This window comes from Dipodomys merriami, unplaced genomic scaffold, assembly GCF_024711535.1.
Source record: "Dipodomys merriami isolate MVZ:Mamm:240054 unplaced genomic scaffold, mDipMer1.0.p SCAF_354, whole genome shotgun sequence".
NCBI classification, from domain to species: Eukaryota; Metazoa; Chordata; class Mammalia; order Rodentia; family Heteromyidae; genus Dipodomys; species Dipodomys merriami.
Window position 1 is genome coordinate 587,382 of NW_027205093.1, and position 25,175 is coordinate 612,556.

A 25,175-nucleotide genomic window follows, 5' to 3' on the forward strand; every position below is an offset into this window, starting at 1 on the left:
GCTTAAGGCTAGCACTCTACCACTTTGAGTCCCAGACTCGGGGCTTGAATGCTGTCCCCTAACTCTTCAGTCCAGGGCTAGTACTCTGCCACTGTGAGTCTCCAGCTTGGGGCTTGAGTACTGTCCCCTGACTCTTTAGTCCAGGGCTAGTACTCTGCTGGCTGAATAGAGGTGACAGTCTCACAGGAACCTTTTTCTGCCCGGGCTGGCTTTGAACCAGTTTGCAGATCAATGAGTCTTACAAAAGGCCATTTTACTCCATAGAAGTAGCTTTTAAGCATGCTCTTACCTGAAACTTACTAGGAGTCAAAGTTACATATGACAAACTTTTAAGAATCCTCTGTGCTTTGCTCTGGATGAAAGACCCCCTCCCCAACCAACCAGGCCCTGAGCCTCTTTGTAGGGGAACAGAGTTTTGTATCTAACCAAGCTATTTCTGGCTTCTGTAACATGCTTTGCTTTTCTATTACCCCACACTCCCCCTTTGATAACTAACCTCACCAGTTAATCAACAAGCCCACACCCTACTAACTAATCCCACCCCGCAGTCAGCCCCCTGGTGTGAGCGAAGGACAGGCGCTGACAAAGGTCACTTCCTCATACCAAGGGCGGGAGACACACAACTCGGGGCATGTACACCGAGGGACCCCCTCGAACAGTGATTGGCCAAAACACATGATTTGTTTTAAAAGGATTGGCTGCCTGCGTGCAGACCAGGTTGTAATACTTTAAATTTACTGGCTGAAAAAGCGCGGGCACTCCTGTAACAGACAGAGGGGTCCCATAAAAGGACCATCCCCGGGACTGCTCGGGGTTCCCAGCCACTGACCCGAACCTTGCGGATCTCGAGGTCACGTGCACCTGGGAACCTGGGCATGCCCAAATAAAACCCTCTTGCCTTTTGCATCTGGTGTCGTCTGACTGGTGCTTGGGGCAGGGAGGTCCTGATATGGGGGACACCCGAAGTCGGGGGTCTTTCATGGACTTTGTTAGAAACTTAAAAAAACTATAAGAGCAAACTAGAATAGCAATTATTTTGGTAATCCTAATTTTTCCTTTTTGCACATTGAGGCCAATGTCAAGAACAATTTTACATTTAAACTTTATATCCAAAAATCCATTCCTAATTTTTTTAAACCTCTTATTAATCACCTTTAATATTTTATACTTTAGTTTTCATTTGCATTTTGAAAAGATCCCTTGAAATCTTGAGGCCAAGTGTCACTCATTGTCTTCTTGGCTGCTTGTTTTAAAACAGACACACATTAAGATTTTTAAATTTAAATGACAATTTTTCCTTAATGTGAAAATAACAATCATCATAACTGAACCAAAAAGAAAATGAGGGAGAAGGAGAGAAAAGAACTACAGAATTATATCTCTGGTGAACACAGATGCAAACTTTTTGATAAAATGCTAGCAAACTGAATTCAACTATACATCAAAAAGATAAAAAAGTAATATTTACCACAAGGAGACAAGGATAGTTCGATATCCACAAATCAGTAAGCATGATACAACATATCACCAGAATTAGGGAAGGGGAGCTTATTTCAACAGGTTCAGAAAAAGCTTTTAATAACATTCAGCATCCCTTTTGATAACTTTCAATAACTCAGGTGTAGAAGGAACATGACTTGCAAATACTACAGGTTACCCATGAAAACCACTCAAGGAAAAGCTGAAAAGGTTTTTTTTTAAGAGCAAGCCCAAGATAAGGGTGTCCACTTTCTCCACTCTTACCTCTGAGAGTGCTAGAAGTCTATGCAAGAGCAACCAGGCAGGGCAATAAAATGAAGGGCATCCCCATTGGACAGACAATTAGTCATTTACATATGACATGATTTTTTTGAAGAAAATAAACAGAATCTTAGAGGACACAAAATCAACAGGCCATAAAAAAACCTCAAACACTTAAAAAATAGGGGAAAAGCAAAGGAGGAGGTAACAATGCTCAATAGGAAATGTACTCATTACCTTACTTATATAACTGTAACCCCTCTGTACAGTATTTTTACAATAAAAATATATACAAAAAACTTGAACATTTTTGTACACCAATAATGAGCTTGCTGAAAATGAAATTAAGAAAACAAGTCTAAGTCAGGAACCAGTGGCTTATGCTATAATCTTAGCTATTCAGGAACCTAAAATCTGAGGCTCACAGTTCAGACCAGCCCTGGACAGAAAGTCCAAGAGATTCCAGCTCCAATTACAATTAGCCAGAAAAAAAACTTGAATGTGTGGCTCAAGGGGTAGAATATCAGCTATGAGCACAAAGATCCAAGTAAGAGTTTGTGGCACTCAGTTTAAGCTCTGGTACCACAATAAAAATAGATAAATGAATGAACAACAAAAAAAAGCAATTCAGTTACAAAAAGTAAAAATTTTAGAAATACTGTTAACAAAGAAGCTAGGTACCAGTGGCTCATGCCTGTAATACTAGCTACTCAGGAAGCTGAGATCTGAGGATCACTGTTCAAAACCAGCCTAGTCCATGAGACTCTTTTTTATTTTTTATTTTTTTTTGGGTCCGGTCATGAGGCCTGAACTCTGGGCCTGGGCGCTGTCCCTCAGCTCTTCAGCTCAAATCTAGCGCTCTACCACTTGAGCCACAGCGCACTTCCGGCTTTTTTTCTTTTTTTGCTTATGTGGTGCTGAGGAATCGAACCCAGGGCCTCTGGCTTGCAAGGCAAGCACTCTACCACTGAGCCACCTTCCCAGCCCCTCCATGAGACTCTTATCTCCAATTAACCACCAAAAAACTGGAAGTGGCCCTGTGGCTCAAGTGGTAGAGTACTCACCTTGAGTTGAAGAGCAGAGGCCCAGAGATCAAGCCCACAACTGACAAAAAAAAAAAAAAGTTAACAAGGTCTCTACAATAGAAACTATGAAACACTGGTGAAAGAAATACTGGTGGAGGCTGGGAAGGTGGCTCAGTGGTAGAGTGTTTGCCTTGTATGCATGAAGCCCTGGGTTCGATTCTTCAGCACCACATCAGCAGAAAAAAAGCTAGAAGTACTTTGGCCTTGAGTTCAAACCCTAGGACTGACACACAGGCACATGCATGCATGTACACAAACTAACTAAACAGACATTTCACAAAAGAAAATAGAAATGGCCAAAAAGCACATGAAAAAATATACCATGTTACTAATTGTCTGGGAGATGTACATCACTACATTTTTTGACAGTCTTGGGCCTAGTGCTCTACCACTTGAGCCACAGCACCACTTCTGGCTTTTTCTGTGTATGTGGTACTAAGGAATCAAACCTAGGGCTTCATGCATGCTAGGCAAGCACTCTACCACTAAGCCACATTCCCAGTCCGGGAGATGTAAATCAAGCCCATAATGAAACATCATCAGAAAGACAATAAATAACTAATGCTGACCTGGTTGCAGAAAAAAGGAAACAAACTACATATTGCAATGCAAAGAAAAGGAAACTAGGAATAGCTAGCTGCTCTATGTAAAATAGGGAAGCCTCTATCGAAACAGAATGTAGATTTCTCATAAAGACCAAAATAGAATGCCACATGATCCAGCAGTTCCACTCCTAGGTACATATAATTCCAAAAGAGATGAAATCTTTATATCAAAAAGATACTGGCATTCCCATAACTCCTTACACTATTCACAAGAGCCAAAATATGGAGTCAATCCAGATATCCTTCAGGAATATGTTTTATATATACATATATATACATATGTATGTATGTATATATATATATATATATATATATATATGTATACACAATGGGATTATTTTTTAATCAGAATCTCACTAGCTCAAGGTAGCCTGAATGCTGGGATTAAAAGTTTATACCACTACACATAACTACAATGGAAAAATATGAGTCATAAGAAAGAATAAAATCCTGGGCCAGGAGCTCATGCCTGTAATCCAATCTGATTGAGAGGCAGAAATTAGTTCAAAGTCAGCCTGGTCAAAAGTTAGTAAAGCCCCATCTCAATAAGCCAGGCACGATGCTGTATGTCTCTTATCCCACTTATGCAGGAGACATAGGTAGGCTCAAGGACAGCAGGGAAAAAAAACACATGAGATCCTATCTAAAAAATAACCAAAGCAATCAGTGTTGATGGTTTATGCCCGTAATCCTAGCTACTCAGGAGGCTGAGATCTGAAGATTGTAGTTAGAAGCCAGCCTGGGCACAAAAGTCCATGAGACTTATCTCCAATAAACTACCCAAACAAAAAAAAAAGTCTGGAAGTGAAGCTGTGGCTCAAGTAGTAGAGCACTAGCCTTGAGCAAAAAAATCTCAGTGACAGTGCTCAGATCCTGAGTTCAACCTCCTGTACAGACACCAAAACAAAAAAATAAAACATCTACAGGAAAAGGATTGGAGTATGGCTCAAGTGGTAGAACACTTGCCTAGCAAGTGTAAGATGCTAAGTTCAAACCCTAGCACTTCCCTGCCATAAATGAAATCCTTACAGCAACACAGACAGATCAGAACAGAATGCAAACACCATGTGTTCTCACTCACTCATGAGATAAGCATGTTTCTTCTGAGTCACTTATACACTATAATACATCAGTCTCGTAGGATGCAGTGGCATTGTACTCACTGGAGCTAAGATGGGCCAGGGAGGTGGACTGAAGGGGAGTGAGGTGATCTTGACACAGGTAGAGTGCAGAAAGTCTTCCTGGTTCTTCTTTAGTACAGAAGGGAAACTATTGGTCAAAACACTTTGCGACATTTTTAAATGACTAGAAAAGAGTATAATATTCCCAATGCATAAATTCTTATCTGAAGAGATACAACTGCTCATCACCCTGACTTCACCAGCACACATTGTATATGTGTATTGAATTTTGCCATAATGTACCTCTTTAAGATATACAAATGAGGGCTGGGAAGGTGGCTCAGTGGTAGAGCGCTTGCCTTGCATGCCTGAGGCCCTGGGTTCGATTCCTCAGCACCACATAAGCAAAAAGAAAAAAGCCGGAAGTGGCGCTGTGGCTCAAGTAGTAGAGCTCTAGCCTTGAGCTGAAGAGCTGAGGGACAACACCCAGGCCCAGAGTTCAAGCCCCACGACCGGACCCCCCCGCCCAAAAAAAAAGATATACAGATGAGCCAGGTGCTGTGGCTCATGCTTGTAATCCTAGTTACTCAGGAGGCTGAGATCTGAGGATCACACTTCAAAGCCAGCCCGGACAGGAAAGTCTTATTAAGCCACTCAGAAAACCAGAAGTGGCACAGTGACTCAAGTAGTAGAGCATTTGCTTTGAGCTGAAGAGCTGAGGGACAGTGTTCAGGCCCAGAGTTCAAGCCCCACGACTGACAAAAAAAAAAAAAAAAAGATATTCAGATGCTATTTCTCGAGGGGAAAAAAATGAATTTACAAAATGATCAGTTTTCATTCACTTGTTTATTTTATTCATTTACAGAGTAGTCTACTCTGCCTGAGAGAGTATTGTGAACAAGATACATAGTTGTAAATAAGAAAAAGATTATCTGATAAATATAACATTGCACCTATGTTTAATAGTATAACCCCACACCAAAAAAAAAAATAGAGGAAAAAATAATTTGCCAAAAAAATTGGTGCACAGGGGACAAGAAGAGGCCCCAAGCTACCAGCAGGACGTGAGTGACAGCTCAAGTTCCCAGCCAAGTCCTCCAGCTTGTCCCTGAATGAAACTGACATGTAAATGTGCTCCACTTGCTGTGAAAGCAATTTAGAAAAACCCAACAAAACCAGGAAATTCAAATATCATTATCACGCCCAATATTTGCTTCTCAGAATAATTCCCACAAATGCATGAAACAGAATAGCAAAGGCAGCCCACAAGTCCCAGGAATATAGGTGAAGAGTCAGGAACAGATTGTGTGTGTGTGTGTGTGTGTGTGTGTGTGTGTGTGTGTGTGTGTGTGTGTGTGTGTGTGTGTGTGTGTGTGTGTGTGTGTGTGTGTGTACGTGCACACGCACGCGCACATGCATGCATGCATTTGGCTGATACTGAAAGTTGAACTTAGGCCTCTCTTCCCTTATTTTATTTATTTGTCATTCCTGGGGCTTGAATTCAGGGCCTGGGCACTGTCACTGAGCCTGTTTGTGCTCAAGACTAGCACTCTACCACTTGAGCCATAGCACCAGTTCCACTCAGGGCCTCTCTTGCTTGGCCTTTCCTTTCTTTTTTTTTTCTTTTTTTTTCAGGACAAGGGGCCTGACCTCTGGGCCAGGGTGCTGTTCTTCAGCTCTTCAGCTCAAGGCTAGCACTCTACCACTTGAGCCACAGCGCCACTTCCAGCTTTTTCTGCTTATGTGGTGCTGAGGAATCGAACCCAGGCCTCATGCATGCAAGGCAAGCACTCTACCACTGAGCCACCTTCCCAGCCCTTGGCCTTTCCTTTCAAGGCTGGTGCTCTACCACTTGAGCCACACCTCCACTTCTAGCTTTTTGTTGGTTAATAGGAATAAGAGTCTCATGTATTCATCTACCTGGGCTAGCTTGGGATCTTAATCCTCAGATCTCAGCCTCCTGAGTAGCTGACAGGTGTGAGCCCAGTGTCTGGCCAGGAACAGATTCTTCATGGTCCTAGTACTTAGAAGGGACCAAGCCTGCCAACACTTTTGCCTCAGACTTTGGGTCTAAGGAACTGTAGGGAAGTTGATTTCTACTGTTAGTCTACCTTAGCTTGTGATGTGTGGTGCTCTACATTTGCACTAGGAGTGTACTGTGGATACTGTATTCTTCCCCCTAAATAGTCCTGTAGTCCACCCCTGTCACTACATCCCTACTACAGATCTTCCCCGTTCTTCACCTATCCATTCAGGTTGAATCTAAAGGTAAAAGGAAGACCCTCAAACTCCCCCTTCCTGACACCATCCTATGGGAGAAAGAAAAGGATTCTCTACTAGTTCCCTAAACAAAAGTTAAGGAGACAGACCCCACAGAAATTCAGCAATTTAGGTGTACTGCAACAAGAAAACCAACCTTTCCTTTCCTAAGTGGTTGTCAGCGGAGCCCAGGACGTGTGGAGTAGAGAAAAGGACAGGGGAAAGGGTGGGATGTCTCAGGATGCTGAAAACTTTGCCTCTTCATATGGACCTGCTGATGCTCAATGAGTAATTAAAAGTAGGATAAAGCCAGGTGCTGGTGGCTCACACCTGAAATACTAGCTACTCAGGAGGCTGAGATCTGAGGATCATGATTTGAAGCCATCCCCAGGCAGGAAAGTCCATAGAAAATTCTTATCTAGGGGGCGGGGGGGGGGGGGGGGGGGAGGCTGGGAAGAGATGGGAAGGGGAAACAAAGGAGGAGGCTACAATGCTTGATAAGAAATGTACTCATTATCTTGCTCATGTAATTGTAACCCCTATGTACAGTATTTTCACAATAAAAAATTTTTAAAAAGAAAATTCTTACCTACAACTAACAAAAAGCCAGAAGTGGAGCTGTGACTCTAGTGGTAGAGTGCTAGCCTTGAGCAAAAAAACTAAGGGCCAGCACCTAGGCTCTGAGTTTAAGCCCCAGTATACTCTCTCTCTCTCTCTCTCTCTCTCTCTCTCTCTCTCTCTCTCTCTCTCTCTTACACACACACACACACACACACACACACACACACACACACACACACAAGCAAGCTAAAGCTGGGTATGTCTGTCTTCATTTTATATCCATCCCCTTTACTACTTTTGGGTCAGATTCCTGTTTAATTCCACACCCAGAAATATTGAACATTTAATTAAGGAGTATTCAGCTACATCTACAAGTCTCTCCCACTCTGAGGCCAAAGACATCAAAGTAAGAATACCAAAAATATTTCAAGATTTACAAACATATATCATCAATAACAGCCAGCTTTTACAACATCCCATTCCAGACCCCGAAAGAGCAGCACCTAGAAGTCTCCAGTCATTGCCCTAGGCCTCAAAAAAAAAAAATACATTTGTCCCATCTTGCCCCAGAATTGGCAAAAAAAAAAAAAAGGACAAATACAAAAAATGAATAATACAAGAAAAGAATCACTCTAGCTATTGTATGGCATACTACTCAGCTCTAAAAAAGGATCTATGGATACACAGAACAACATGGGCTAATTAAAACATAATGTGGCTGACCACTAGTGTCTTATACCACTAATCCTAGCTATTCAGGAGGCTGAGATCTGAGGACCAAAGTTCAAAGCCAGCCTGGACAGGAAAATCTTTGAAACTCTTATCTTCAATTAACCACCAGAAAACCAGAATTACCGCTGTGGTTCAATATGGTAGAGCCACTAGCCTTAAGCAAAATTGCTCAGGGACAGCGCCCAGGCCCTAGGTTCAAGCACCATGACTACAAGTAAAAGAAAACAAAACAACAAAACAATGTATAGGAAGGAAGCCAGTTAGGAAAGAAGATGACAGCAATAACTCCATTTACATGAAGTTCTAGAACAGAAAATACTAATCTGTGGTGACAGAAAGCAGAGCTGTGGTTTCTGGGATAGGTAGCTATAAGGAAGATTGGAAAGAGGCATGAGACTTTATTGAGGTGATAGAAGGTTCTAGATCTGAGTTAGAAGTAGCCACACAAATATGTTCACCTGTCAAAGTATTTGAAATGTACATATTGTAAGCCAGCTGACTCACTTCTACAATCCCAACTACTCAGGAGGCTGAGGTCTGAGGATCTTGAGTTGAAGCCAGAAAAGTCCGAGAGACTCCATCTCCAATGAACCAGCCAAAAACTAGGATGGCAAGATGACTCAGGGATAGAGCAAGTGAAAAAGCCAAGAGAGAGAAAGAGAGCATAAAGCTTTGAGTTCAAACCCCAGTACTAGCACACACACACACACACACACAAATGTGCATTTTATTGTGATAAAGATAAATTATACTTGAATAAAACTGACTCAAAGGCAACATAAGCAAGGGAAACATCCAAAAGTGTTTGGAAGCCTAGAGTAGTGGAGCATCTATTGTGCTTATGACTTGAGATGATCTTGCTTAAGTGGAGAACAGCAGATTCCAGTGGATTCCAGCTGGGCTAGAGACCACAGGCAGCCAGCAGGCTGGACCAGTGGAAGATCCGGTTGGAGAGGTTGGTGGCAGGCAGCCACTCAGCGGTGGCCTTCACCAGCCCGGCTGGGTGTTTAGACTTCAAACAGTGATAATGAGGAATGAATGGAGGGTGTTGAGCTGGAGATATAATATGTGGGACTCCGCTGATAGTGGTGGACAAGAAAGCTTGAAAGAGGAAGGATTTGGAGGTGTGGCACCCTTCTGCTACTCTCACATCAGAGAAAAAAAAGAAAGAAAAAAAACCTCCAGCAATTTCACAAGCAACCTTCTCTCTCTAAGTTGCTGGAAACTGTCCCCAAAGTCCTGAGCTCTTCCCCCACCCCACCCCACCCCACCCCAAGCTGGCTCAGTTCCTCATCTAGCCCCAGTCTTTATAAAGCACCTCGGCCTTCACTGTTACCTTCAGTCAGGAAAAGGCTGAAGTCAAGGATGAAGGCTAGACTACACTGTGTGGCTGTGGTCCTGATGCTATGGATGGGGAGCTCCAGGTTTGGAGAAGGGACTGCCAATCCTGGAATTGTGGTCCAGATCACTAGAAAAGGCCTGGAATATGGTAAGTGGATGGAACTGTTTTCTCCTGGTGTCGACATTCTATTGCAGGCTGAGGTTCTGACACTGCCCACACTTTGCATGTCACCTTTCCGGCTTCAATTTCCCCATCTTGAGTCTGAGAGAGGATGGGGGGAGGAGTAGGAGTAGACCACCATTTTCCCTCACATTGAAAGGGCTAGGGCCAGGCACTGGTGGCTCACACCTGTAATCCTAGCTACTTAGAAGGCTGAGATATGAGGATCATCATTCAAAGCCAACCCTGGCAGGAAAGTCTGTGAAATTCTTATCTCCAATTAACTACCAGAAAAAGTGGTAGAGTGCTAGCCTTGAGCACTTTGGGATGGTGCCCAGGCCCTGAGTTCAAGCTCCATGACTGACAAAAAGAAAAAAGGAGGGCTGGGAAGTTGGCTCAGTGGTAGAGCGCTTGCCTTGCATGCCTGAGGCCCTGGGTTCGATTCCCAGCACCACATAAGCAAAAAGAAAAAAGCCGGAAGTGGCGCTGTGGCTCAAGTGGTAGAGCGCTAGCCTTGAGCTGAAGAGCTGAGGGACAGCGCCCAGGCCCAGAGTTCAGGCCCCACGACCGGACCCAAAAAAAAAAAAAAAGAAAAGAAAAGAAAAGAAAAAAGGAAAAAAAAAGAAGTGGGAAATATATTAATGTGGAAACTCTAGGGGATCCACCCAAGACTGACTGGAGCGGAATCTGCATTGAAGACATATGACCTAAGCAACGGCGCCAAAGCTGAAGGTTTGATACTCCTCTCCCCTCTACTGTGGCAGTAACCGAGTCCTCCAGAGCCCCACTATAGTTGATCCTTGCACAAGCCCTTGCTGCACTAGTAAGGAGCAATGATGGTCATTTGCCTGGCACTGTGAATCATGGACAGAATTTATTTATTTGCTTTTCTTTATGCTAGTACTGGGGTTTGAACTCAGGACCTGGGCACTATCCCTTAGCTTTTCCACTCAAAGCTGGCATTCTGCCACTTGAGCCATTACCTCCTTTTCTTGTTTTTGATGGTTACTTGGACACAAGAGGCTCACACAGAGGGGCAGGGAAGGTGGCTCAGTGGTAGAGTGCTTGCCTTGCATGGATGAGGCCCTGAGTTCAATTCCTAACCACCACATAAGCAGAAAAAGCCAGAAGTGGTGCTGTGGCTCAAGTGGTAGAGTGCTAGCTTTGAGCTGAAGAGCTGAGGGACAGCGCCTATGCCCAGAGTTCAGACCCCACGACCACCACCACCACCACTAACAACAACAAAAAAACACACAACAAAAGAGGCTCACACAGATGTTCCTGCCCAGATCTCAGCCTCCTGAGTAGCTATGATTACAGGTATGAGCCACTGATAATAATTTAATTCTTAGGATCAAGTTAGTGTCATTAGTACCATCTTGCTGATGGGGAAACTGAGGGTTGAGGAATTTAAGGGATTCACTTGGTATTGCCTCAACAGTAAGTGGAATTCAATCACAGTGACATGATTACAAAGCCCAGCTCCTCAAGCTGTCTGCCACATAACAGACTAATTGAAGATCCTTCCCTTGGCCCCCTCTGCTGCTCCAGCCCACCAGTATGCAATTGCCATCCTGAAGAAGGAGCTGTCTACCATCACAGTGCCCAATCTCTCAGGACACTTCAGGATTCGTTGGGTTGGATCGGTCAGCTATGATTTTCACAGGTGAGGTCTCCTTTCTCTACTGCAGGAAGAGCAAAGGAGGAAGGGTGGGAACCAAGACTTACAGGGGAAGGAAGATCAACACAGACTCAGAAATGGAATAAAAAGAGAGAAGCCTCTGGGGTTGTATGGGAATTCAGTCAGCGAGAAACAGAGAAGCTGCATTTAGAAAGGTGAAATTGGGAGTCTTTATTGGAGAGCCCACGTCTACAGGTGGACTGCTGACTCAAAGACCTGCAGCCCAGGACAGAACTTGAACCAAGCTTTTAAAAACCAAAACCAGGGCTGGGAAGGTGGCTCAGTGGTAGAGTGCTTGCCTTGCATGCCTGAGGCCCTGAGTTCGATTCCTCAGCACCACATAAGAAAAAAGCCAGAAGTGGCGCTGTGGCTCAAGTGGTAGAGCGCTAGCCTTGAGCTGAAGAGCTGAGGGACAGCGCCCAGGCCCAGAGTTCAGGCCCCATGACTGTACCCAAAAAAACCAAACCAAACCAAAACAAAACAAAACAAAACAAAACCACATGTTTTGCCGGGCGCTGGTGGCTCACACCTGTAATCCTAGCTACTCAGGAGGCTGAGATCCGAGGATCACGGTTCAAAGCCAGCCCGGGCAGGAGAGACGGTGAGACTCCTATTCCAGTAAACCACCAGAAAACCGGAAGTGGCGCTGTAGCTCAAGTGGTAGAGCGCTTGCCTTGAGCTGAAGAGCTGAGGGACAGCGCCCAGGCCCAGAGTTCAAGCCCCACGACCAACAAAAAACAAAACAAAACACATGCTTTGGGGAGAGACCAAGCCTTAACAAAAGCAGAACTTTATATGGACATACTCAGGTACAAGCTCAGGGGTCAGCTGAACTTTCCATATGAGGGGTACACCTCAAACTTTCCATACATGGAGATAATAAGAGGCAAACAAATCAGATCATTTAAGGGAAACTGAAGGCCAGCATTCTCTGTAACAAATGACATCTGCAATTCAATGAGTGGCCTCTCTCACCTCTAGGCTTTTCAGTGCTGGATGGAAAGCTCCCTCCACCCAGCTAGGCACCAGGATGGAAGTAAGGACAAGGCCTATTGCTTAGACCCAGTCTCCTTACTTCATTCCCCACTGGTTTTATGTACATGAAATCATATCATTGATTTCTCACTGAGAGAGCTGCATCGGGCCCTTAGGAATATGAGCCTAACCAAGCTACTTTAACCAACACTTACAAAAGGCTCTTCTATACTAGACCTGTTTCATTAGCACTAAACAACATGTTTTTTCTAAGGCTGCCAGAATTCCCCTGTAATTTTTGCCTGGGCTGTTTCTACCTGTAATTTAAGGAGTCTCCCACAGTCAAAGTTGGTTCCATATGACTGATACCCATATAGCCAGGAGGTTTGGAGCTTAAACATAATCAGCAATCCTTTCCCAGATCAGGCTGAGTAAGGCTTACAAATCTATGTACTACAGAAAGAATGTCACACAAAAAAAATCTGAGCTCCAGCAAATCCAAAGCAGCTTTTCTCTAGGAATCAGCCATGTGTGATGAGGCCAGGCAGGGGTCCCATCTGTTTTTACCATGTGGGCAGGATGACAATGTAGAGTTCCATGCTATGAGGCAGTCTTTGAACTTTTCAACTTAAGCTGAATCTTCAGGTTGGAAGGAGTGGGCTGGATCCAGGCTGGGCAACAACAGCTATCTCCCAGACTGTTTACACACCTTCTGCTGTGTTACCTACAAGCTCTGCAGAGACTTTCATCAGAGCTGGGCAGCAGCAGCTGTCTCTCAGAAGGTTTACATTCCTTCTCATGAGTTGCCTACAAGTTCTGCAGCGATTATGCCAGGACTGGGCAGTGGCAGCTGTTTCTCGGAAGGTTTACACACCTCCTGCTGAGTTGCTTACTGTTAGGTTTTTAAAAAGAGGTAGCCGAGTAAGAACTGCACCACGCACGCACGTGGTATTCAGGTAAGGGGTAGGTTTATTCAGTAGACCTGCTTGGACCAGGCAAGGGTGGCACTCCACGTGGCAGGGAAAGGCCTGGGAATGAGAGAGAGCTGGGAAGAGAGGAAAGAGAGAGAAAAGAGCAGAGAGAGGGGTAAGAACAGTAGCACTCACGTGGTATTCAGGTAAGGGGTAGACCTGCTGGGACCAGGCAAGGTTGGCACTCCACGTGGCTGGGAAAGAGAGAGAGCAAGAGAGCAAGAAAAGAGCAGCAAGAGCTAGAAACGAACAGAGAGAGAAAAAGAGGGAGGGTCTGGGCCTGGGCTAGGCCTTATGTAGGGTATGGGTGGGGAAAGGTGTGGCCACATCAAATTCAGATGTGACGTCAGCGGATGCAGATGTGACCTCTTCCAGGTGTCCCAGTTGCCTAGGTAACGCAGGTACTGGGTGGAGACTTTGCTGCGAGGAGGGTGGAGTCTGCTCGCCATCCAGGAGCGGACCTTACACTTACAAGTTCTGCAGAGACTTAAGTTAACCTAAGGCAGGAGCCTGAATTTAGTAGAATATGTTTCCTAATATTCTCCTGGTTGCTTTCTCTGAGAACACCAATTTTGAATTAGGGAGTCCCACTGTTTTGTTTTTGGTTTTTGTCAGTTGTGGGGCTTGAACTCAAGGCCTAGGTACTGACCCTGAGCCTCTTTGTGCTCAAGTCTAGCACTCTACCACTTGAGCCACAGTGCCACTTTCAGTTTTTGAGTGGTTAATTGGAGATAAGAGCCTCACAGGGGATTGGAAATGTGACTTAGTGGTAGAGTGCTTGCCTAACATGCATGAAGCCCTGGGGATGATTCCTCAGTATCACATAAATAGAAAAAAGGCAGAAGTGGACCTGTGGCTCAAGTGGTAGAGTGCTAGCGTTGAGCAAAAAGAAGCTCTGGGACAGTGCCCAAGCCTGAAGTCAAGCCCCAGGACTGGCAAAAAAATTTTTTTAAAAAGAGTCTGGCCTTGACCATAATCTTCAGATCTAAGCCTACTGAGTAGCTAGGATTACAGGAGTGAGCCACTGGCCACTGGTACCTGGCCCACCCACTGGTTTTTTGGTTTTTTTTTTTTTTTTTTTTTTTTTTGGGTCCGGTTGTGGGGCCTGAACTCTGGGCCTGGGCGCTGTCCCTCAGCTCTTCAGCTCAAGGCTAGCGCTCTACCACTTGAGCCACAGCGCCACTTCCGGCTTTTTTCTTTTTGCTTATGTGGTGCTGAGGAATCGAACCCAGGGCCTCAGGCATGCAAGGCAAGCGCTCTACCGCTGAGCCACCTTCCCAGCCCCCACCCACTGGTTTTTAAGAGAGTTTTTAGGCTGTGGCCTGGGGCAATTTACGAGGGCAACAACTTTTGTTAACCAGATTTTCTCCAAAAAGGCTAGGATTTCCTGGGAAGTCACAGAAGGTTTGAAGTTGTACCTCCATCTCTCACAAATGCAGTCTTCACACTCAAGGGCATCTGTACTAATTACCATTGTTTTTCCATGCCTATTTCTTTCATCTATCCTCCCTCATTTTCCCAAAAATGAGTTCAAGTCCTTGATCTTAAGGGGAATTGATGAATAAAGATCCATCTTCTATAACTTCTTTAAGCTGAGTAAAGGGCACTGGGCCTGCCTCTCTTCCCAAGGGCTTGCTAGTATCAGATGTCCTTAGGAGCAATAGTACTCTGGTTTACAAAAGCATTTTCCTGACTGCCTGGGGAACCTGATTTTTACTGACTCTCACATTGTCTAAGTTACCTGTGCAGTCTTTTAGATAGCTCTCAATAGGAACATGATCTCAGGTCCATACCCTATTGGGTACAAACCTCTTTTCCTGAACAGATGAATTTATATGCCTGGTGCTAGATCAAAACTCACTGCCTATTAGGACTTTGAGCAGATGCTGGGGGCTGGGATTTTAAACTATCCCCCATATGACAGTCCTAGCTTTTTATTATCCAATACAACAGATGACTGACAGACAAGGGTGTAAGTCCCTGCCCAGTTACAAAGTAGACAGACATGAGCATTAGATAGGCATGCCTATAAACTATTTTCTTATAACCTCCCAGCTCTGATTAATTTTCAAGGGCCAAACACAAGTGTCTCCAAAATCTGACACCATCTCCTTTCATGTGAGCAGTATCTTCCAACTGCCTCTGGATGCTCTGTCATCAAGACACGATTTTGTCCCAGCAATCTCTCTCCCCATGCTGGGATAATTCCCCTGATAGCATTTCCCCTGAACTCAGGGCCTGGGCACTGTCCTGAGCTCTCCTGCTCAAGGATAGTGCTCTACCACTTTGAGCCATAGCTACACTTCCAGCACTCTGCTGGACAACTAGAGATAAGTCTCACAGAGACTCTTTTTCCCAGGCTGGCTTTGAACTGCAGTCCTCAGATCAAATGAGTCTTTATCAAAAGCTCCTTTACTCCAATTGAAGCAATAAGGAGATGGATAAAAATAGTTTTTAAGCATGGGTTACCTGGAACTTATAAGAATCAAAGTTAAGCCGGGCGCTGGTGGCTCACGCCTGTAATCCTAGCTACTCAGGAGGCTGAGATCTGAGGATCGAGGTTCAAAGCCAGCCCAGGCAGGAGAGACCGTGAGACTCCTATCTCCAATAAACCACCAGAAAACCGGAAGTGGCGCTGTAGCTCAAGTGGTAGATCACTCGCCTTGAGCTGAAGAGCTGAGGGACAGCGCCCACGCCCAGAGTTCAAGCCCCACGACCAAAAAAAAAAAAAAAAGAATCAAAATTATAGCTAACAAACTTGTAGACGTCATCTGTCCCTCTGTGTGCCCACCTGTAATTGCTACAGAAGATTTGTAAAAGCAAAACTGAAACAGCAATTAAGCAATCATATTCTTAATTTTTAACTGAATATACTTTAGGACACTAATTGAAACCATTGTTACCAAGTCAAACCTTTGCAATTACAACAGAGAATGCAGGAAAATGCTCTGTATCCAAGGTAGCTCACACCCTTGAGAAACAGACATTACACAGCAACAAGGCCTTAAACATAAATACTTATGTGAGGGGCTGGGAAGATGGCTCAGTGGTAGAGTGCTTGCCTTGCAAGCATGAGGCCCTGGATTCGATTCCTCAGCACCACATAAGCAGAAAAAGCCACAAGTGGTGCCGTAACTCAAGTGGTAGAGCACTAGCCTTGAACTGAAGAGCTGAGGGACAGTGCCCAGGCCCAGAGCTCAGGCCCCACGACCGACAAAAAAAATAAAATAAAATAAAATAAATAATTAAATAATAAATACTTATGTGAACTTTAGTAGTCCTACTTTTTGTTTTTCCACTTTTAAACAAACATTTAGGACAATTTTACTCCCCACATTTCTTTTATCCAGGGACTCATTTTTAATTCCTTTCTAAAGCCTTCACACTTTAGCTTTGATTTACATTTACATTTAACCCTTAGAAACCTTGAAGCACTAGATAATGCCCCCTCTGCAGTCTGAATTTAAAACTATCTGCTTTTCTTCTGCAGTCTAAGTTAACTCTTAGAAAACCTTTGAACTTAAATGGCATAGTTTTACTACGTGTAAGAATTACATGTAGGGCTGGGAAGGTGGCTCAGTGGTATAATGCTTACCTTGCATGCATGAAGCCCTAGGTTCAATTCCTCAGCACCACATAAGCAGAAAAAGCTGGAAGTGGTACTGTGGCTCAAGTGGTAGAGCCTGTTCCCAGCCCAGGCAGGAAAGTCCATGAGATTCTTATCTCCAATTAACCACCAGAAAACCAGAAGTGGACCTGTGGCTAAGTGGTAGAGCACTAGCCTTGAGCTGAAGAGCTCAGGGACAAAGTTCAGGCCAGGAGTTCAAGCCTGACAACTGACCAAAAAAAAAAAAAAAGATAATTCCTGACAAAGAGAGCAGAAGAATTTCTCTTGCTTTCTCCCTCTTTCCATCTACTATTCTTCCTGTAGGTGCTTCTCATTGTCCAATCCTAATTGCAAAGGATGCTGGAAAATTTAGTTTTCACAGGTCAGTCCCAGTATAGGCCAGAGCAAGGGAAGGCCATGGAATTGATATGAGGGCAGAGGGAAATAGAGAGTAGTGTGTTGCTAACCTGAAAAACACTTGTCCAATTGAAAGAGGGACAGCTGCTACTCACTTACAGTCGATACTGTAAGGAAATCTGCTCTTCTGATTTTTTTTCCCAAGAAGCCAGATGGGTTGGTTTTTGTTGTTGTTTGCTACTGTTGTTTCCTCCACATTGTTCGGTGTAAAATTTTTTTCAATTTAGCCGGGCGCTAGTGGCTCACGCCTGTAATCCTAGCTACTCAGGAGGCTGAGATCTGAGGACCTCGGTTCAAAGCCAGCCCGGGCAGGAGAGAGCGTGAGACTCCTATCTCCAATAAACCACCAGAAAACCGGAAGTGGCGCTGTAGCTCAAGTGGTAGAGCGCTCGCCTTGAACTGAAGAGCTGAGGGACAGCGCCCAGGTCCAGAGTTCAAGCCCCACAACCAACAAAAAAAAAAATTTCAATTTAAAATATTGGCAACTACTGGGTGCCAATGGCTCATGCCTGTACTCCTAACTACTCAGGAGGCTGAGATAAGAGGATCTTGTCTGAAAGTCAGCCAAGGCATACAAATCCAAGAGCTTCTTATCTCCAAATTAATCGGAAAAAAAGGAAGGAGAGTGTTAATCAAGTAGTGGCTCACACGTGTAATCCTAGCTACTCAGGAGGCTGAGATCTGAGGATCAAGATTCAAAGCCAGCCCAGGGAAGAAAAGTGCATGAAACTCTTATCTCCAATAAACTACCAGAAAACTGGAAGTGGCGCTGTGGCTCAAGTGGTAGAGCACTTGCCTTGAGCTGAAGAGGTGAGGGACAGCGCCCAAGCCCAGAAAAACTCTGGCCAGAGCCTGGTGCTGGTGGCTCATGCCTATAATCCTAGCTACTCAGGAGACTGAGATCTGAGGATCACGGTTTAAAGCCAGCCCAGGCAGGAAAGACTCTTATCTCCAACTTGCCACCAGAAAATCAGAAGTGATGTCGTAGCTCAAAGTGGCAGAGCACTAGCCTTAAGTGAAAAAGCTCCAGGACAGCACTCAGGTCCTGAGTCCAAGCCCCATGACCAACCAAAACAAAATCAAAAAACATACTCCTCCCAGGAGATCTTTTGTAAAGGGCCAAGGTAGTAAATATCTTGAACACTGTATGTCACATGGGCTTGGAAGGACTACTCAGCTCTGCCTTTATAGTGCTAAATCAGTCATAAACAAACATAAATAGACGGATGGAGCTGTGCTTCAGTAAGATGTATTCATAAAAACAGGTGGCAAACTCTATTTGGTCCCCAGGTCATAATTTGCTGAGCCCTGATTTCCTTTCTTCCTTCTTTCTTTCCTTCCTTCCTTAGTCCATCCCTCCCTCTAACCTCTTTCCTCTCTCCTCCCTTCCTCCCTCCACTTTCTCCATTCCTTCTTTCCTTCCTTCCTTTTAATGTTTTAGATAGTCACTTTGTAGCCCAGGCCTATAATGCGTGGTCCTCCTGCCTCTACCTCCCAAAGCCTGGGATTACAGATGTGTGCTTCTATGTCAGGTTTGAGCCCTGGTCTTTTTTTTTTTTTTTTTTTTTTGGGGGGGGGGGTCCGGTCGTGGGCCTGAACTCTGGGCCTGGGCGCTGTCCCTCAGCTCTTCAGCTCAAGGCTAGCGCTCTACCATTTGAGCCACAGCGTCACTTCCAGCTTTTTTTTTCTGCTTATGTGGTGCTGAGGAATCGAACCCAGGGCCTCATGCATGCAAGGCAAGCGCTCTACCACTGAGCCACCTTCCCAGCCCAGAGCCCTGATCTTGATGAGTCTTAAAATCTTTGCTTATCACAGCAATCTTTGTAATCAATTACACGTCTTTGCAATTGCTGTCAAAGACAATTCTGGGCAGAGAGAGCAGGAGAAATACTGTAACCTTCTCCCTCTTCCTGTCTGTTACTCCCCCTTCAAGTGCTTCCCACTGGCCAATCCTAACTAGAAGTTAGAGGCAAAGGGGGCTAGGAAATGAAGTTTGCACAAGTACAGCTCCAGCCTTGAGCAAAAAAAGAAAAAAGTTAAAGTAGAACACAAGGAGTTCTAGCCCCAGTACTGGAACAACAACAAAAAAAAGATAAGATAAAAATCAAGGCAACTAATTAAAAATTTGAAAACACTATTTTAAAAAGAAAAGTGGGGCAGGGGGTGGAGGGGGATGGGAAGGGATGGGAAGGGGAAACAAAGGAGGAGGCAACAATGCTTGATAAGAAATGTACTCATTATCTTACCCATGTAATTGTAACCCCTCTGTACAGTATTTTCACAATAAAAAAAAGGAAAAAGGAAAAGGAAAAAAGAAAAAGAAAAGTATGTGTAGCCCCAGAGAGCCCAGGGTACCAATGGGTGAGCTCTGATGAAACAGAGAATCCTTGTTTCTTTTTCTTTTAATTTTTTATAGCTATTATAAAGATGATGTACAGAGGGGTTACAGTTGCATACGTCAGGTAAAGAGGTTTATTTTGTAGTGCTGGGGATGGAACCCAGGGCCTCACACATACTAAGTGTACTCCCCGACTCCATTGTTCCTATTGGCAGTCATGAGTGGAGGAGGGGACAGGGGAGAGGAGCCCCAGCTTTCTCTGTGAGGACAGGGCACAGCTACAAAGCCAGCTTGCAGGATCCTGGAGATTGTAAAGGTCAAGTCAGCAAGCTAAATTGGAATCATGATGGAGTGGGTATCAAAGGAAGGCTAAAAACGTCTAGGCTGGGAAAGGCACCCTGGAGGAGTCAGCAGATGGACAGACATGAATGAGCTGCTTGGATGGTCCTTTGTGGTTTAGACCAATAAGCATGGAGGTCTGGAGGAGGCTCTGGGGACTCATTCAGGGCTCATGTCACAATGGATATATTCTGGCTTTTCTACCTTCCTTCCTCAGCTTGCAAATTCACCAGTTCGTGCTCCGGAACTCAGATCTGAGTCTACTTCCAAAGCAAGGAATCAGAGCAGCTCTATCCAACAACTACATGTCTATGAGTGGGAACTGGAAGGTGAAAAAGGCATTCATGTGAGTGGTACCCGGATGGGAATGTGGCTCTGCCTCCACATATCCTAGATTCAAGTTCTAGTTCTTAAATGTCTACTTTACAAAAGTATCCACACTCAAGAATGCATAAACTTCAGTCCCTTTGTCTGGGGCTAATAATTGATAGGTAAAATAAAATAGAAGTAAGCCATTTGGCAGTGTGCCTGGCACATTAAAAAAAAAAAGCAATACACACTGGGTGTTATAATTGTTAAAATTGGCCCAGACAAGAACCACAGCTAAGCTGGGCACCAGTGGCTCATGTCTGTAATCCTAGCTACTCAGGAGGCTAAGATCTGAGGATCCCGGTTCAAAGCCAGCCTGGGCTGGAAAGTCCGAGAGACTCATCTCCAATAAACGACTTGGAAAACCAGAAGTGGCGCAGTGGTAGAGCACTCACCTTGAGCTGAAGAGCTGAGGGGCAGCATTCAGGCCCAGAGTTCAAGTCCCATGACCAACAAATGAACAACAACAAAAAGAGCCACAGCTAGGTTGTGGGAGCATAGGAGCAAATATAGGTCATTATCCTTAGATTCTTTTCCTTAAGGATGACCTTGATTACATGGCTTTCTCATTTGTTCCAACCAGCACCCTCCAGGGAACCTTTGATCTCTCAATGGATGGCATTTCCATCTCCATTTCTCTGAACTTGGGCAAGGACCAGTCTGGGCACCCTACTGTCTCTGTAACCCACTGTAGCAACTCCATTGGCCAGGTCAGCGTTCACATATCTGGATCCTTAAGGTAAGTGACCTTATGTACTCATAGGGGACAGGCAGCACTGTCTCTGCATCCAGCTCACTCCTAATTTAGCTCATCTAATGAAACCCAAGATCCAATGTTTTAAGACTTATCAAAATCAAGGCTCAAAGCTGGGCATGGCACTGCACACATGTAATCTCAGCCTTTAGGAGGATTAAAACTCCAGGGGGATAATGAACTCAAGGCCTGGGATACATAGTGAGACTCTCAAACATTAAAAAAGAAAGAAACGGGCTGGGAAGGTGGCTCAGTGGTAGAGCGCTTGCCTTGCATGCCTGACGCCCTGGGTCAGCACCACATAAGCAAAAAGAAAAAAGCAGGAAGTGGCGCTGTGGCTCAAGTGGTAGAGCTCTACCCTTGAGCTGAAGAGCTGAGGGACAGCACCCAGGCCCAGAGTTCAGGCCCCATGACTGGATCCAAAAAAAAACAAAAAAAACAAAAACAAAAAAGAAAGAAGCTAGGCGCTTGTGGCTCACATTTACAATCCTAGCTATTTAGGAGGCTGAGAGCTAAGGTTTTGGTTCAAAGCCAACCCAGGTAAACAAATCCAAGAGACTTAACCAGAAGTGGAGATGTTGTTCAAGTGCCAGCCTTGAGAAAAAAAAAGATAAGCAAAAATTGGGGTCCCTGAGTTCAAGCCCCCTATCCAAAATAGAAAAGATAGTTACTAGGAGCTGGGTCTTACTTGCCCCGTATGTTCACAGTTTCAGCAAGAGAGGGTACCCTTTCCCATACCCCCTGGGGAAACCCTGGTTGGAGCTTTCATTGGTCTATGTTGGGTCACATGCTCATCCCTGAACCTATCATACTGGATAGTGATTGACAATGTCAGAGTCAGGCTGAGGGTAAGGGTAGGGTTAGCCACATTGAACAACTAGGCTGAATATGAAGAAGTGGGTTTTAAAACAGGACAAAGGTGCTGAAGAATTTTACACTACCATACATACAAGAGTCATCTTCCCTTGGGATAAACTCATCTGTCTGGGTCTCACTGCTGGGTTATTCCCCTTGGGAGGCTCAAAATGTATCCTGACCCTTTCTCCTCTTTTCATTAGCTGGATCATAAACCTCTTCCATCAAAGAATTGAAAAAAGCATCAAAAAAACCTTGGAACAAAAGGTAAACAAAAAGATACAATTGGTAGATAGCATATACATTATTCATCTCTACATATTTGATATTTGGGAGCATGTTGTCATTAACATGCTCAAGTATGTTCTCATCCTCGGGGCTGGGAAGGTGGCTCAGTGGTAGAGCACTTGCCTTGCATGCCTGAGGCCCTGGGTTCGATTCCTCAGCACCACATAAGCAAAAAGAAAAAAGCCGGAAGTGGTGCTGTGGCTCAAGTGGAAGAGCGCTAGCCTTGAGCTGAGGAGCTGAGGGACAGCACTCAGGCCCAGAGTTCAATCTTCCTCATTCCCTATGCAAAGGCAAAAGTCAAGGCTTTGCCACAGTTTATGTGATCACCTATGCTAAATGGGTACTTAGTACCATCTGTATGTTATTTGATTATCTAATTGTAGGTAACATGAAAGAAATATTGGTGAGAAATTATACCATGTAAAAAATTACTTCCAGAAAAAAAATTACTTCCAGGAAGTAAAATTTACAACTTTTTAGGAGAAAACCTAGGGTATCTTCTTCACCTTAGGTATATGGTTTCCTAAATAAGACTCCCCTGGTCCTCATAACAAATGTACATCCAAAGAACAGTAGTGAGGATGAACTTTGATGCCTCTTGCCTCATGGCCTTGGTGAGGCCTCTGTGAATGAGAAGTGCATCTTTGGTTTACCCTTTGAGTACCTTGGAGCACATTAAGGGACCCACTTGACCTTCAATTTCCTCATTCATAAAATGGAAACAGTGACCTCTACTTGAAGATGGTTGGTGAGGATTCAATTAGATAGCTACACAATGAATCTAGCACATTCACCATTATCATCATGACATAGTCCTCTATCCATTGAATTTGTGTGTGTGTGTTTGTGTGTGTCTGTGCCAGCACTGGTATTTGAACTCAGAGCCAGAGTGCTTCCTTTTAGCTTTTTCACTCACTTCCTTTTCACTTTACTTTTCCTTTTTTCACTTGAGACACACCTTAATGTCCAGCTTTTTGGTACTTAATTGGAGATAAGAGTCTCACAGAGGAAGTGGCACTGTGGCTCAAGTGGTAGAGTGCTCGCCACCTTGAGCTGAAGAGCTCAGGGACAGAACCCAGGCTCAGAGTTCAATCCTCACTACGGGCAGACAAAAAAAAAAAAAAAAAAAAAAAGATTCTCACAGACTTTCCTGCCCGGGCTGGCTTTGGCCATGATCCTCAGAACTTAGCCTCCTGAGAAGCTAGGATGAGCCACCAGTACCCAGCTTTCAATTGTATTTTATCTCCTTAACTCTTTACCATGGACTATGTGAGCTCTATAGTTGGTTGATCTGGTACTTATCTGGCTGTGATATCTTACATAACTGTCTTAAGCTTTCTGAGCCTCAGGATCCTTGACTATGAAGTAGGAACAGCCATAGCATCTGCCATGCCATGTGAGGATGGAGAGATGTGATAGACTTACTAGAAATGCCTGGTACAGGAAAGAGCTAGGGAAAGTGGGGGGAAGAGGAGGGGGAGGGAGGCTTTTCCTAGAACCACTGAAGCTCCCAACAGTCCTGTGTGGGTTGTCATCTCTGCTAAACACATAGGGAAAACTTGAACCAAGAAGAATCTGGATACCACATGCCCAAGGAGGCTAAGCCCAAGAAATGGTCACTTCAGATGCCATTACTGGCTCCAGCCCCCTGGAGCTGTGTGTGCAAAGTTCCAAGTGGCTCTGCAGAGAGGTTCTCTGGCCAAAGGCAAAGGCATTGGTGGAAAATGTATAGGACCTAAGGGAGAGCCCACCATCCAAGACTGGAGATACATACACACACACACACACACACACACACACACACACACACACACACACACACACACACACACACACACACACACACACACACACACACACACACACACACACACACACACACACACACACACACACACAGGCTAGTATGTAGCTAAGTGGCAAAGCACTTGCCTAGCCCTAGCAAGTGGAATGCCCTGGGTTCAATCACCAGTATCAAGAAAGAAAATAGATAGATAGATATATGATAGATGGATGGATGGATAGATAGATAGATATAAAATTATAGTACTAGGATTTGAACTCAGGTCCTGGTGCTTGCTAGGCAAGTACTCTGTCATTTGAGTCACTGCCAATCCCATGCTGTGGACTGAGGGGGACAGTGGCCTCTCTTTTCTTCCCATCCTACCCCTCACCACCTAGCAAACACACAAAAGCTACACAGGACAGGGGAAACCAGGCATTCACTAACAAGCAGAGAGGTAGAGGAAGAACTCAACCGGCCTTCTCACTATCTTCCACAGATCTGCGAGACGGTCAGGAAGTCAGCAGCCTCAAATCTGATGCCCTATCTCCAGAGTCTTCCAGGTTTGGAGTTCCAGCCCCTACCCCCACCCCCACCCCCATCTTGTTGTCATCAGAATTCATAGCACTGGATACTTTGGAACCATCAACCCCTGAGGCAATCCTGGGAGAATATTATCTCCCTCTATCCACAGGGTTGGAGATGAAGTAGTGGGGTTTGTGGGGTTGGGGAAAGGACTTCAAAAGCTGATGGCAGGATGAGGTACCCAGAGAATCACAAATTCACTGGTGAGAGTCACATGTGGGTTGTGGCTGGGTTATTTAACAATTCAATGTGCTTTGAGCTTCCTAAGTGAAGCCTGAGGCCTCTCCTAGCCCTATCCCCAGAGGTCATAGGGACCTTCAACAGCCACACAGGTTGCTTTTCTTCTTCAAATCCACAGCGACTCCTCTGACTCTCAGAACTCAGCCCAATCTTTGGTGATAAGGCCTTGCCTGGTCTGGCCCTACCTGCCACACTTCTTCTCCAGGTTCCTCCTACTCCCTGTCACTCATGCAGCCACATAGAGTCCCATTGGTTCCTCTGACATACAAGGCCCCACCAGTTGCAAAATCCTTGCTCACACCCTTCCCTCTGCCAGACACATCCTTTTCCACATCCTCTTTCCCTTCACCCATCAGCACTCCTCCTTCA

General features: G+C 44.8%; 1 protein-coding gene across 1 annotated transcript in view; it reads left to right on the forward strand.

The window, feature by feature from the left end:
* The window catches only part of LOC138804057 (lipopolysaccharide-binding protein-like), a 51,946-nt gene that overhangs the window by 14,991 nt on the left and 11,780 nt on the right, over window positions 1-25,175 (forward strand). The window contains exons 2-7 of the mRNA XM_069988319.1: window positions 9,446-9,592; window positions 11,156-11,270; window positions 20,150-20,278; window positions 20,885-21,040; window positions 22,114-22,177; window positions 24,481-24,544. Of these exons, the coding sequence (XP_069844420.1) occupies window positions 9,446-9,592; window positions 11,156-11,270; window positions 20,150-20,278; window positions 20,885-21,040; window positions 22,114-22,177; window positions 24,481-24,544 (675 nt within the window). The remainder of the gene's footprint in view (window positions 1-9,445; window positions 9,593-11,155; window positions 11,271-20,149; window positions 20,279-20,884; window positions 21,041-22,113; window positions 22,178-24,480; window positions 24,545-25,175) is intronic.